Source organism: Haliotis cracherodii, unplaced genomic scaffold (genome assembly GCF_022045235.1).
Source record: "Haliotis cracherodii isolate W230 unplaced genomic scaffold, xgHalCrac1.p SCAF_8, whole genome shotgun sequence".
Lineage (NCBI taxonomy): Eukaryota > Metazoa > Mollusca > Gastropoda > Lepetellida > Haliotidae > Haliotis > Haliotis cracherodii.
In genome coordinates, this window is record NW_027266341.1 from 18,068,292 (window position 1) to 18,082,753 (window position 14,462).

Genomic DNA, 14,462 nt, shown 5'->3' on the forward strand with positions numbered 1-14,462 from the left:
GACATGCAGAAATACTTTTGAAGTATACACTGCCGGGCAAAAGAAAGTATCCACTCATGTTTGATGGTAGCTAAAATAAAACATGGTTATTACATGGGGATATACTTGATACGGCTATCATAGTTGAGTTTTGGTGTTTCGGCTTCTGTTTTCAGTCTACCAAAATTTTGATGATGTTTGTAGTTCTGCCCGGCAGTTTATAAGCCATGTAGAAGGATAATAGTAAAGCTGTAAAACCCAAATAATACACACTCCTAGGTTTAAAATGAAACAATGAGTATCGAGTGATACTCAAAGTGGCATTTGTGCACAGTGTTTTACCATATTATATTCGTGAATCGAATTAGACTCACTAGTACCCACCGGTGTGTTATATTTCTAAAAGAGCAACCGTACATTCCGTTCAGTATATCATAAATACACTGATACAATAACATCATCCCAGTACAGTGAAACCGCTATAACATAACTGACGGCCAAAAGAAACTATACCACGTTAATTGTAAAAATATAAAAACACAAATTTTAAACTGTATCAATGCAAAACACATCGTCCAAACACAATAATGTTCTGTGCAAAAAGTGATACACGTCCACAATTTGTTTTGTTGAAAATGCGAAAAATGAAAAACACGTGCCGCTTCGGCAGCGGAAACAATACGTGCAATAAAGGTATATAAATTATACTGACGTCATGTGAGACACTCACTCTGATGGCGAAAGACCACAGAAATGCCACAACTGACACCCTTAATACGCGAGCGGGCCCAGGGTATGGTAAAGATGGGAGCCACCAATGCCTTCATTGCTAGAACTTTTGGTTGCTCCTGTGTTGCAGTAACTAACCTCATGCAAAGTGATAGACACATCCGGAAGACATCAGACAGGCCAGGAACAGGGTAACTACGCCCATCGAAGACCGGTACTTGCGTACCTTACAGTTATTGACAGCTGAACAACGACGTCAGAGATTTAGATGGGCCCGAAATGTACGTCGTTGGCAGCGACGTGACTTGCAGAGGGTCGTCTTCGGTCAAATCCGAGTATCTCTGTTCACAGCTAATGGAAGTCAGCTCGTTTACCACCGAAGGGAGAACGAACGGCGGCACATTGCGTTCAGAAGTTCATTTCGTATGATGAAGGGAGTGTTGTGGTGTAGGGAGGAATTTGTAATTGTTAAGTATTAATGTAACGTGTCATTGTAATTGAGCGATTTTAGATGTGTGTAACTTTTGGCCACTACTTTGAAAGCTGCTTTTTGCTACCCCACCTCAATTCGGGCAGCTGTCATGCCAATGCCGGAAACTGTATGAATGTCATTTTAGATGTTGATTTCGTTGAGATTTTGATCTTTTTAATACATTTTTCATCATGCATCATTTGTGGTTTTTAAACTAGAGTGATTTATACCTATGGTAACGTTTCTTTTGGCCGTCAGTATATATATGATTTGATTAAGTTGCAGTTCTGAAATGTTAATATGCGGCTATTATATTGATCAGAATATTATACTGTTACCAAGCTTCCCCCTCTTCTGATTATGAACATATTGAAATACATATACATTTCCATATTCCCAAAGCAGTGAAACAATAACATTTCCATATTCCAATACAGAGAAACCTCTTTACCTCTTGTCCCATAAACTCGATATATCGTTTATGACGAAGTAACTGCATGGTACCGACAGAAACTATTTGTACTGTGGTTTGATGCCAAACATCTCTTGTCTCGAAGTATGGATAAACCGATCTATGTTCTAAGTCCCATGGCTATTCTTGGTGTACTACCTAGATCAAAAGCTGGTGATTGTCGAATATGATATACAATTTGGTGTTTGGCAACCACCGTATTGTGTCAGTACCTTCCCCACCGGTGCCTCGTTCCACAAAGCGATCTTAGCACTAAGACGATCGTAACTCCCGCACCTGAAATATAAAGGTACGGCCGTCGTGGCCCTAAGATCGTGACATGTAGTCCTAAGCAAACAGAGACACAAATTCATTAAAGTCCAACTTCCCGTCCCCGTTGACGTCGACCTTAGCAATGAGACTCTTCACCTCCTTCATCGACAACGAACGTCCACATTTGGTCAGCACGTCCTTCAGCTCGTCAGCGTCCAGCAGACCATTGCCGTCCTTGTCTATCTGGTCAAATGCCCGCCTCATCTCACCATGCCTGAAATGTCATGGGTGCAAATACAAGCCACACCTCACTTCTCTTTCAAACAGTTGTACATAAATAATCGGGAAGTAAAATAACCATATAACATCACCACACCTTGTGTAAAGAAGGTATCGGTAGAAAAAGAGAACATGAATTTGAAAGTTTGATTTTTTAATAAACATTTTCAAGTAACAAAATACAAAAAAGTGAGTGAGTGAATATGGTTTTACGCCGCTTTTAGCAATATTCCAGCAATATCACGGCGGGGCACACCAGAAATGGGCTTCACACATTGTGCCCATGTCGGGAATCGAACCTGGGTCTTCGGCGTGACGAACTAACGCTTTAACCACCAGGCTACCCCGACCGCCCCTCTTGACAAAAGAGATTTACTATCTCTATCTGAGGTTGATAGTTGGTTTATTATAAGGTTATACAAGTATTGAAACGAACATGAAGGCGAACTATCCCATTCATGTTAGTGTTGCATCAAATATGTGTAAACACACAGTGACTATAATACCGTCAGGTTTTATAACCAGCATAAAAACTTAAAATAGAACTCGCACAATGAGGTCTGCATTGTGATTTATTGTGCTGTGAAACATGGCCCTAGACTGATACATAACGTTTGTATCCACCCTACCATGACCAATAGCACAATCGAGAATTCAGGCATGAAAGTGTATGTATTGTAACTGTTTGAAGAATACAATTATGAACTGATGTCTTTACCCTTTTCCATATTTTAACTAATGCAATTATGAGGAGGTGAGGTGAAATGGGGTTTAACGTCGCGTCCAAGATTATGGCACTTATATAGCGACGTGCATGCACGTGTGTGTGTTGCTGCTTGTACTATTCCGGACCGGTCTCGATTTATAGTGCTAGCTCACTGAGATACCATGCAGCAGTTTAACATGAATATCCCACTCAGACACAGTATACTGACCCCGAGCCGACCAGTCCTTGTTTTAGCCCCTTAATGCCGAGCGCCATGGGTAACATGCACACGCTTGTCATTTCCAATATAACTTTTAAAAATATTTTTTTAGCCTATTCGGGTATGACTGCCGCCAACATAAACACCAATGCTTATATATCTTTAAAACAGTTTACAAACAATTAGCATGGTGAATTGTATAGTATATGTGACTCTCAAACTGGTGTTACATAGAGGTTATCACGCGAGTGTGTTTGGGGATGGTAAATATCCTGCATTAGGAATAAACATTGTATTTAGCGAGCCTTGGCCTTGGATATCGTTTTTATCCGTTGGCTTTATCCTGCCGAGAAACCTACCCATTATATGATAAATACATGTATCTGTATGTGTGCGTGGACGATTGAACCTTGAATCAGTTGTAACACTAGTAGGAATAGCAAGGAAAAGTAGAAGTGTGATCAAACACAAAAGTAACTGTGATCATATTAACTCATCGAAACGTAACACCTAATGATAATGGTGACATTGACTATTTCTTTTGACATATGGATAATAATTGTCATTTTTCAAGACAGAACAGGATGTCATTTTAATGCGTAACTGGATCAATGAGACAGTCACACCTCCCTCCAATTTAAAACAGTTGTCAGGTAAACAAGTTCTGCCTTCAACACCTTACACCATGCATCCTCAAAGTGGTTCCCAACATGGACCCATAGTGGTTACCAACATGCACCCTCATAGTGGTTACCAACATAGACCCATAGTGGTTACCAACATGCACCCTCATAGTGGTTACCAACATGCACCCTCATAGTGGTTACCAACATGCACCCTCATAGTGGTTACCAACATGCACCCTCATGGTGGTAACCAACATGCACCCTCATAGTGGTTACCAACATGCACCCTCATGGTGGTAACCAACATGCACCCTAATAGTGGTTACCAACATGCACTCTCATAGTGGATACCAACATGCATCCTCAAAGTGGTTACCAGCATGCACCTTCATAGTGGTTACCAACATGCACCCTCATAGTGGTTACCAACATGTACCCTCATAGTTGTTACCAACATGCTCCCTCATAGTGGTTACCAACATGCACAATAGTAGATACCAACATGCACCCTCATAGTGGTTACCAAAATGCACCCTCATAGTGGTTACCAACATGCACCCTCACAGTGGTTACCAACATGCACCCTCATAGTGGTTACCAAAATGCCCCCTAATAGTGGATACCAACATGCACCCTCATAGTGGATACCAACATGCACCCTCATAGTGGTTACAAACATGCACCCTCATAGTGGTTACCAACACGCACCCATAGTGGATACCAACATGCACCCTTATAGTGGATACCAACATGCACCCTCATAGTGGTTACCAACATGCACCCTCATAGTGGATACCAACATGCACCCTTATAGTGGATACCAACATGCACCCTCAAAGTGGTTACCAACATGCACCCTCATAGTGGTTACCAACATGCACCCTCATAGTGGTTACCAACATGCACCCTCATAGTGGTTACCAACATGCACCCTCATGGTAGTTACCAACATGCACCCTCAAAGTGGTTCTGGGGCGAAAGGGTCCTCAGTACCCTTTGATTGTTCTAAGAAGACGATATCAAACGCTTCTTATTTGGCCAAGATTGTATTATAATCATGCTTGTCATTCCTTGAATATTGCTGAACCCAAAAAAAACAACCCAAAAAACAAAAAAAACAAAGGCCACCCACACTCATTTTGTAATCTTAAACATTTCTGTTCAAAACACACATACAACATTCCTGTGCACCACAGTACCCTATACACTGAACATATAAAGCAATATGCATGTCCTTCCACATGTGAACCTCACCAGCGTTCTTGATTCAAGGATTAACGGATACTCACGAGCGTTTTTCCTCTGCAATATTTGGCATGGCAGCGAGGAATTCATCCAGGGTAATCTTGAAGTTTCCATCGGTGTCCATGGACAAAAACAGATCCTTTGAATGGAAATGGTTTGTTTGTTAACGTTGAATCAGTTTGCTTGACTAATTCTGTCCAAAGTGTATACCCAGAAAGTACAATATGTATACCACCAAAGACTAAAGTGTGTACCCACTGAAAAGTACATGTATACTAACCAAAGAAAAAAGTGAACACCCGTCAAAGAAAAATGGGATCACCCACCAAAGAAAAAAGTGAACACCCGCCAAAGAAAAAAGGGAAAACCCCTCAAAGAAAAAAGTGAATACCCCTCAACGAAAAAGTGAATACCCCTCAAAGAAAAAAGTGAATACCCAACAAAGAAAAAGTGAATACCCACCAAAGAAAAAGTGAATACTCCTCAAAGAAAAGAGTGAATACCCACCAAAGGAAAAAGTGAATACCCCTCAAAGAAAAAGTGAATACCCCTCAAAGAAAAAGTGAATACCCCTCAAAGAAAAAAGTGAACACCCACCAAAGAAAAAGTGAATACCCCTCAAAGAAAAAGTGAATACCCCTCAAAGAAAAAAGTGAATAAAGAGGATACCCACCAAAGAAAAAAGTGAATACCCAGAAAAGAACAAAATGTATGCTCGACAAAGAATGAAGTGTAAAACAAAGCAGAATGAATACTGTGGCGATCTTCCATATGGCTATGATCATACATGATTTCAAGATAATTCAATTCTTTCTGAGAATGTTTTCTAGACAGGTGTCAGGGGTATAATGATTCATGTTTGGTCGCGACAATATTGATTTAAAAAGCCCACTGTATAAAGATAAATTCTGTTTCAAAATGTTTTCATTACATACCCAGTTAATAGGGGACGAAACAATACTTCGGAGTCCGAAACAATGATGACATTACACTAGTACGTATTCAGTAAACATGGCGATATTAAACGACTGAAATATCAACAATGACGATACAACACTACTGAGTCAGACAACGTGACGGACAATACTTCTGAGTCTGTAACCATGTCGGTATAACACTATTTCATCTGAAACACTCAGGTGCAACACCATCACCGACGGACATATGTTTTCGTGTACGAGCAAATACATACCACAATCTGTTGTCGCGTCATATCGAACTTGAGTCTTTTGCACAAGGTGGCCAGTTCATCCAGGGTGATGTATCCATTCCCATCAATGTCCACCTGGTGGAAGAACGCGGTGTACAGCTGTTTCTCCTTCTGAGTTAGTTGGGCCATGGCTCGGACTCGGACAGACTTTCAGATATGTTGCACCGTTGTTGTACTGGACGGCTATCTAATGCGCAACGAGACAGTCATCTGCTATATATATAACTTACTTCCTGGTTATACAGGTAGACCCCCTAACTGCTGTTGGTATATGCGCAGTCGGCATACCTTCGCGTTGTTTTTTATGGTATGATGGCTACCTGTGTCAAGGACAGAAACGTCTACATGGCAACTATACTGCAACTAATGTTTAAAACTCTTACCCAGAATTAGTTCAACAGTACAGTCCGATAAAGGTACCAAATGATGTGTGTCGTATTCGCAGCAGTTCCCCACAAGCTGGTAATAATAGTGAAATCAACTCAAACTTAGTTAAGTGTGTATATCGTTTAAAATTCAACTTATAGGCCCTAGTCCTTGGCGGCATCTTGGTCTCAACTCCGGCTGCTTCGAAGTACGGATAAGACGATATACTAGAATAGACTTCTAGTTAACGAGGTTTCTCTGCATACTGTTTGTTTTGAAACAGCAAACAAAACATTTGTACTTTACAAACTTCAAGTATGGGTGTACCGCTTCGCTAAATCATAAAATTTTCCAGGCCTAGTTTTGACTGAATACCCTGAAAGCCTTATTATGGCTGTACTTGTACAAATGTATGATACAGGCGTGGTACGGATGAAAATGCCCCATGTGCTGTTGCGTGGAAGTTTAACCTGTATATGATATGTCGCCAACGAGTATATTTTGAACTACTGACATGTGATCTGAAAGGTTTTCAAGAAAGTTGTTCAACACGACTGCACAAACACTGTCGTGAGATGGATGACATGTAATGCAGCAGGCAAGATCCTAGAACATCTCTCACACTGTTGTATGAACACATACATTACAAGGTATACATTACATCAAACATCTCAAACATCTATATATACACATATATTACAAAGTATACAGTACAGAGAAACAGCTCTCACACTGTTACATGAACACATACATTACAAGGTATACAGTACAGAGGAACAGCTCTCACACAGACATATGTACACTTACTTTTCATAGTATACGTTGCGTAGGAACAGCTCTCACACAGACATATGTACACATACATTACATAGTATACGTTACGTAGGAACAGCTCTCGCACAGACATATGTACACATACATTACATAGTATACATTACGTAGGAACAGCTCTCACACATCTATATGTACACTTACATTACATAGTATACGTTACGTAGGAACAGCTCTCACACAGACATATGTACACATACATTACATAGTATACGTTACGTAGGAACAGCTCTCACACATCTATATGTACATATACATTACATAGTATACGTTACGTAGGAACAGCTCTCACACAGACATATGTACACATACATTACATAGTATACGTTACGTAGGAACAGCTCTCACACAGACATATGTACACATACATTACATAGTATACGTTACGTAGGAACAGCTCTCACACAGACATATGTACACATACATTACATAGTATACGTTACGTAGGAACAGCTCTCACACAGACATATGTACACTTACATTACATAGTATACGTTACGTAGGAACAGCTCTCACACACAGATATGTACACTTACATTACATAGTATACATTACGTAGGAACAGCTCTCACACAGACATATGTACACATACATTACATAGTATACGTTACGTAGGAACAGCTCTCACACATCTATATGTACACTTACATTACATAGTATACGTTACGTAGGAACAGCTCTCACACAGACATATGTACACATACATTACATAGTATACGTTACGTAGGAACAGCTCTCACACAGACATATGTACACATACATTACATAGTATACGTTACGTAGGAACAGCTCTCACACACATATATGAAGACTTACATTACATAGTATACATTACGTAGGAACAGCTCTCACACAGACATATGTACACATACATTACATAGTATACGTTACGTAGGAACAGCTCTCACACATTTATATGTACACTTACATTACATAGTATACGTTGCGTAGGAACAGCTCTCACACAGACATATGTACACATACATTACATAGTATACGTTACGTAGGAACAGCTCTCACACATCTATATGTACACATACATTACATAGTATACATTACGTAGGAACAGCTCTCACACATATATGTGTACACATATATTACAAGGTATACAGTACAGAGGAACAGCTCTTACACATATATATGTACACTTACATTACGTAGTATACGTTACGTAGGAACAGCTCTCACCCATATATATGTACAGTCACTTACATTACATAGTATACGTTAAGTAGGAACAGCTCTCACACATCTATATGTACACTTACATTACATAGTATACATTATGTAGGAACAGCTCTCACAGAGCACACATTCTATGCCGTGTACCCCACGTATTAGCCGTGTATGCTGTTTTTCTACAATGGGAAATATTGAATTACCTCCTACCTACATCTGACACAAACGTGCAGTAATTGGGAAACGCTTGACAAGCCCACCAGGACAATTTCTGTGCGTGGCTATTATCCATTAAAAGTACATTGAGGTAAAAAAGTAGTAAATTTGAAACATGAAGAATAATTGTTCGCTTGACATGCTGTATGCCTTGTAGACGTGACAAAGAGGATTATATACCAAATGACGGCGAGGAGCCAGCGGTATCATCTTGTGAGGGTGACGGCACTACACCACTTAATTTCAAAGCATTCTCGCAAGATGCATCAATAAACATTGTGAACATACTCTATGTTGACTGGCAAAAGTATATCTTAAGATAGTAAGTATATCCTCTATCTGTAAGTTTCGGTAGAAAACACTTCATTATAAATGTATAACAGGGTGACTCCCCATTGTGCAGTTTCCTCAGTGAACACCTGAGTACCATTGTACAAAACAACCTCAGCGCTAAGACTGTCGTAAGTCTATGTTAAGGTATGGGAGTTACGATCACCTTAGCGCTAAGATCGCTTTGTACAACAGCTCCCTGGTCTGATAAAGTTCAGCTTGGAACTTTGTAAACAACAACACATGTTTTTCACATAAACCAATCTATAGAGCCATAAATACAGAAAATAAAAATAAAAAAATAGAAAAGGAGACACAATCAGGTGTACACTGTTCAATCTACGTTTGTCGATAAGACAAAACTCTTGTTGATAGGTCCTTAATCAATACGATCTCCTCGTGATATAAGGGGTGACAGGTGCTATAAATACTGAAAGCCATTACAATGATATCCGACACAACCAAGGCATGGTGTAAAGTCTTAACTGTCCCGTTATCAGTCATGTTTCTGTTCTGGAACTGTTCTAAATGTACAGTCAGAAAAATAATTGGTGGATTTGTTGTTTAACGCCGCACTTAGCAATATTTCAGCTATATGACGGCGGTCTGTAAATAATACCATGTCATTAATACCATGTTCATTGATCCACGCAATTGGGATCTATGACATGTACCAACCAAGTCAGCTAGCCTGACCTCCCGATCCCGTTAGCCGCCTTTTACGACAAGCATAGTCGCCTTTTACGGCAAGCGCGAGGGTTGCAGTAAAATAGTATTCACCAATGAACCAATAAATGTGTTTGTTTGTTTTGTTCTTCAACGACGTACTCAGCAATATTTCAGCATGTGACGTTAGCCTGTAAATAATCATGTCTAGACGAGACAAACTAGTGATTGATATTATGAGCAACGATCCACACAGTCGAGTAGGGTCGGTGACACTGACAGTAAGTTTACCAAGTCTGACTACCTATTACATTAAGTCGCTTTGTACGACAAGCATAGGTTGCTGGGGTCCTGTTGTAATTCGAATTTCCATCCATATTGATTAGTTAATATCATCTAACCTATCTTCAACTAGACCAATCAACGACATAGCTTTATTGTGTGTTTACGCCCTAGCCTTGTCTGATCTATGGATGTCCGCTTAATATTCAATACAGACTCGGAGAGTCGGATCATTTACCTCATAATTTTGAATTCATTATCGTTTTGATAAAAGACTTCAAAACCATTTTGCAATGTTTTTCTTGTGAAACTATTTCATTGTTGAATGCTGCCAAATCAGTCTGTCTCAAATGCCCCTGAAACATATTATTATCCCTTAAACCTAGGCTTTACTGTAATGTTATTATCTAAACGAAGCAAGTCTAGATTACTCCCAAGTTTAGGCATAAAAACCCATCTCACTTGGGCTCCTTTTCAATTTAAATGTAGTTGTTTGATTTCAAAATTATATATTTTTATAGACTAGATGGTAGTCTAGCGACCACATGTATACACCGACACCTGGTTATCTCGGCCAATCTCAACTTGATGCAACGTACGCGTAATAACGTTATATAGAATCCTCCCAATTTTGACTATGGTCCAATTTATATCAGCTCAGACTATGGAGACACATTTCCGACTTGGTGTTAATGCGGTTTCACAATGTTTTGTTTAAAATTATATTTTGAACAGTTTATTTGTCTAATTTTGAAACAGAAGAAACATACATCCACGTGTGGTGTATCATTAGGCAAGTGGTCCCCGGAAGATTCCGTGATAGAATTGGTCTTTAACAACCCAAGCATGTCGTAAGAGGAAACTAACGATATCGGGTGGCCAGGCTCGCTGACTTGGTTGAGGCATGTAATCGTTTCCCAATTACGTAGATCGATGCTCATGATGTCAATCACTGGATTGTCTTGTCCAGATTCGACTATTTACAGACCGACGTCACAGATGGAATATTATATTTTATCATATTAAACAACAATCAAACAAACATTAGGCAAGTGACTGTAGTAGAATGAGAGAGTATTGTGACGGTTAACCTTCTACAGCCTCACAGGCAGTATGGGTTGTATACTCAGGTAGCTGGGTATGAAAGTCGAGTGCTCACTGACCCTTTCACAGATGTAATAATGTAGCGCTTTGGTGGTGTGGATTTGGTGCATTGTCAGTATGAAAATTATTTGGTATTTATCGAATGACCCAACATCGTACCCCAGGAACACTGAGTGTATCGGTCTGAACTTTGGAACTGATCCAATTTCTTGAAGGGTAGTAAACATTCCTTGTGTGTGAAGAGGTACTCTGAATGTTTAGTATGTGTCTGCTCCAGGTGGGGGGCAATGCAAACACAGATCGAACCAACTTCAACGCTTATATCCTTTGTAGAAATATTCTATTGTAAATGTCGTCAATGCATAGACGTCTTTAAACATTTCATAATTCCAAAACATATTGCAATATGCATGTATAATATAATACTATACACATATATGGAACAATCACTGCCAATTACACACTCACCAGAATGTACATTCAATATGTCCCAGAATCAATCAACAAGTTAAAAAAGTTAACTGAGTTTATATACATGCAAATACAAGTATTTGTTGATTACAGTAAAGTACGGTTATAACGAGCTCAAAGGGACTACTAATTTTAGGTCGTTATAACCGTAGTTCGTTATAAGCATATATACAGCATAAATAAAGCAAATAGTCGGGACCCAAAAAGTAAGTTCGTTATATCCGTCAGTTCGTTATCAGCGTGTTCGTTATAACCGTAGTTTACTGTAGAGGGTTTTCTCTTTACAATGTCCAATATATATTTTTTTTAAAAGCGTGAAGGCCTTGGGATAACCACCGAAACAGATTCTCATTGGGCGTTAAAGGCAAAACAGCGGTGAGAATTGTATAAATGGATCACTGAAAATCAATGATGACACCAGGGTAAGCATGTCTTGCCCGACCGGCAACACCCTCCACTCACACCATTTCATTAAAAAAACATTATTTGTGTGTTGCCTCACAGCACTCTGCCGTCATGCGACCGCGGCCTGTAAAATAGACCAGAAGATATATGGACTAATATCACAAAACCCATAACAGTAAAGTGCTGTCAGTTACTCGTGTGAGACTATTTAATGGCATGACGCAGTTGAAATGTCCACGGATTGTTCATAACTAGCCTACGTGACGCCCCCACAGACATCTGTTTTGTACGTGTGGTAAAACAGGTCAGGTGTAAAGGTGCTATAAATCAATATCGTTATTATCGGTTTTCACATTGAAATAACATGGAGAGACAGGTTGGTTGGTTGGTTGGTTGTTTTACGCCACACTCAGACACGGTTATTTACAGGCCACCGTCACATATTGCTTAGTGCCTCGTTAAATAATAGACAAAGCTATTAAATCACCACTATTTGATTCCTAAACACGTGCCTATACTACAATTGGAATCATACAATGGAGATAGTCTCACCCTTTTCCCGAACACCTGGTGTCATCGATGATTTTTAGTGGTCCGTACATAAAATTACAGTATTTTGGCCCTTTACGCCAAATGGAATCTGTTTTAGACGGATGATCTAGACTGGTTATTCACTTGCATTGGCAATGTATATTTTAATTAATATGATCAGGGAAATGGTTTTGTTGCTTGTATTAAGAGGGTTAGTCGTCAGGTGCGGCGTAGTTTCGTAGTCGGGTAAACGAGAGAGTCAGTTTGGTTAAACGCCGCTTTGATCAGTATTTCAGTTATAGCATTGCATGTCAGCTTAATCTGGTGGAAAAGCCCAAAGTGGCCGTTGCAGACGAGTACACGAGGGTACGAGTATTGTGCTGACAAATCAAGGACATCAATCAGTTCGAATCTTGTGTTAGATGCCAAAATTAGAGGATTTTAAAACCGCGACGGGTTGGGGGATTGAAATACACGTACTCACCCTCTCCTCTTAACTAACATCGACTATTAACAACTACAATGAAAGGAGACATTGAGACATCGACACAATATCAACGCCAAAGTTGACACAGACACGTAGTGACCTCCTTTCTCCGGTCTAGGAACTCTTGATAACAAAAACGCTGTCACCATAGCGTAGACTGTACGTTTGAAGGCTCATGTCACATGGCTTCAACCAACAGGTGACAGGCGGCGTATTCTGCAGCAAGCACATACTACTCTGGCTGAAGCGATCGACAGCATACAACACTACCATGAACATGATGAAGACTCCAACAGACAATCTGATGGATTCTGATCTGAAGGCTGGAGGGACTTCGGCGACAATAAATATTGCAAAACAATTTAGTCATATGTTTTTATAATGCATAATTAATAATTGTGTTAAATGAAAATTCAAATATGCCATATGCATATAATTGTATTAAGTGATTGTTCGCGAGAGGAACATGCAAAATCTGCAAAAGATGAGAAGGTGGTAGGTCAGCGGATCGACTTGGGGCATAGGTTTCAGGTAGGGGGGAACCAAGAGGACTGACATAAGGATTGCCAAAAAGAGTGAGTGAGTTGGGTTTAACGCCGCTTTAAACAGTATTCCAGTTCCGCGGCGTATCAGCTTAATGTATGAGGAAAGCCCGAAGTCATGCAGGTCTCAGACTTTTCCACTTCGGTGAAACCCACGAGCACGGGTTACTGCTGAAAAACCAAGACACATAATCGGGGCGAACCGGGATTCGAACCCACAATCATAGGTTTCTGGCGTGCCCAAGGGACGCAACTCTGCACAGCGAGTCGCGGCGCTTTATACGACTGGGCCACCCGTGCCCGCCTTGCCACAAAGAACACATTAGGGGGAAAGCGCATCCACTTTTTTATTTATTTATTTTTTTATACACAATATTCTGACTCCGAGCCGACCATTGCTTGTTTTAGCCCCCCATGCCGAGTGCCAGACAGGGTAACAAAAAGTACCATATTTTAACGTCTTTTGGTATGACGCAGCCGGGGATCGAACCCCAGCACTTCCGCTCTCCGGGGGGACGTTCTACCAATAGACGACGGAGGCGGTCTAATTAAGAAGCTAGGAGTGCATATGAAAGGAGAGTTATAAATAGGTCCCTTTTTGGACCGCAGTATCTGCAAAATTTAAACCTTTACAGATTTTGTGTTGGCGAAACGTCACAAGCACAGGTATAGGCAAGTCGATTGTTCACCTGAAAATAAACGGATTCAAGTCAAAATAGGGAATTGCATCGGACATATTTTGTCACTGATGGGTCAAATTTGCAAATGTCTACCCTAAAACGTTTTGAAAACTTTGCCGAGGCCTTGAATGGTTTAAACCTGATCACACAACTTAAGAGCAAGAGTAGTATAATACTCTTTG

General features: G+C 40.1%; 1 protein-coding gene across 1 annotated transcript; it reads right to left on the reverse strand.

The window, feature by feature from the left end:
- Nucleotides 1-189: 189 nt before the first annotated feature.
- LOC139449754 (uncharacterized) lies at nt 190-6,411 on the reverse strand. Its single transcript, XM_071231282.1, has 3 exons — nt 6,173-6,411; nt 5,025-5,119; nt 190-2,178 (listed from the first exon to the last, which is right to left on the reverse strand). The coding sequence occupies exons 1-3, from the start codon at nt 6,317-6,319 to the stop codon at nt 1,980-1,982; spliced, it is 441 nt and encodes a 146-aa protein (XP_071087383.1). The 5' UTR covers nt 6,320-6,411; the 3' UTR covers nt 190-1,979.
- Between the last annotated feature and the right edge of the window lie 8,051 nt (nt 6,412-14,462).

Bases quoted from the DNA above. Each gene is read 5' to 3' on its own strand.
- LOC139449754 (XM_071231282.1), bottom strand. From the start codon at position 6,319: ATGGCCCAACTAACTCAGAAGGAGAAACAGCTGTACACCGCGTTCTTC. The intron at 5,120-6,172 runs GTATGTATTTGC...TTCCATTCAAAG, and splicing joins TGACGCGACAACAGATTGTG to GATCTGTTTTTGTCCATGGA. The intron at 2,179-5,024 runs GTGAGTATCCGT...ATGACATTTCAG, and splicing joins ATTGCAGAGGAAAAACGCTC to GCATGGTGAGATGAGGCGGG.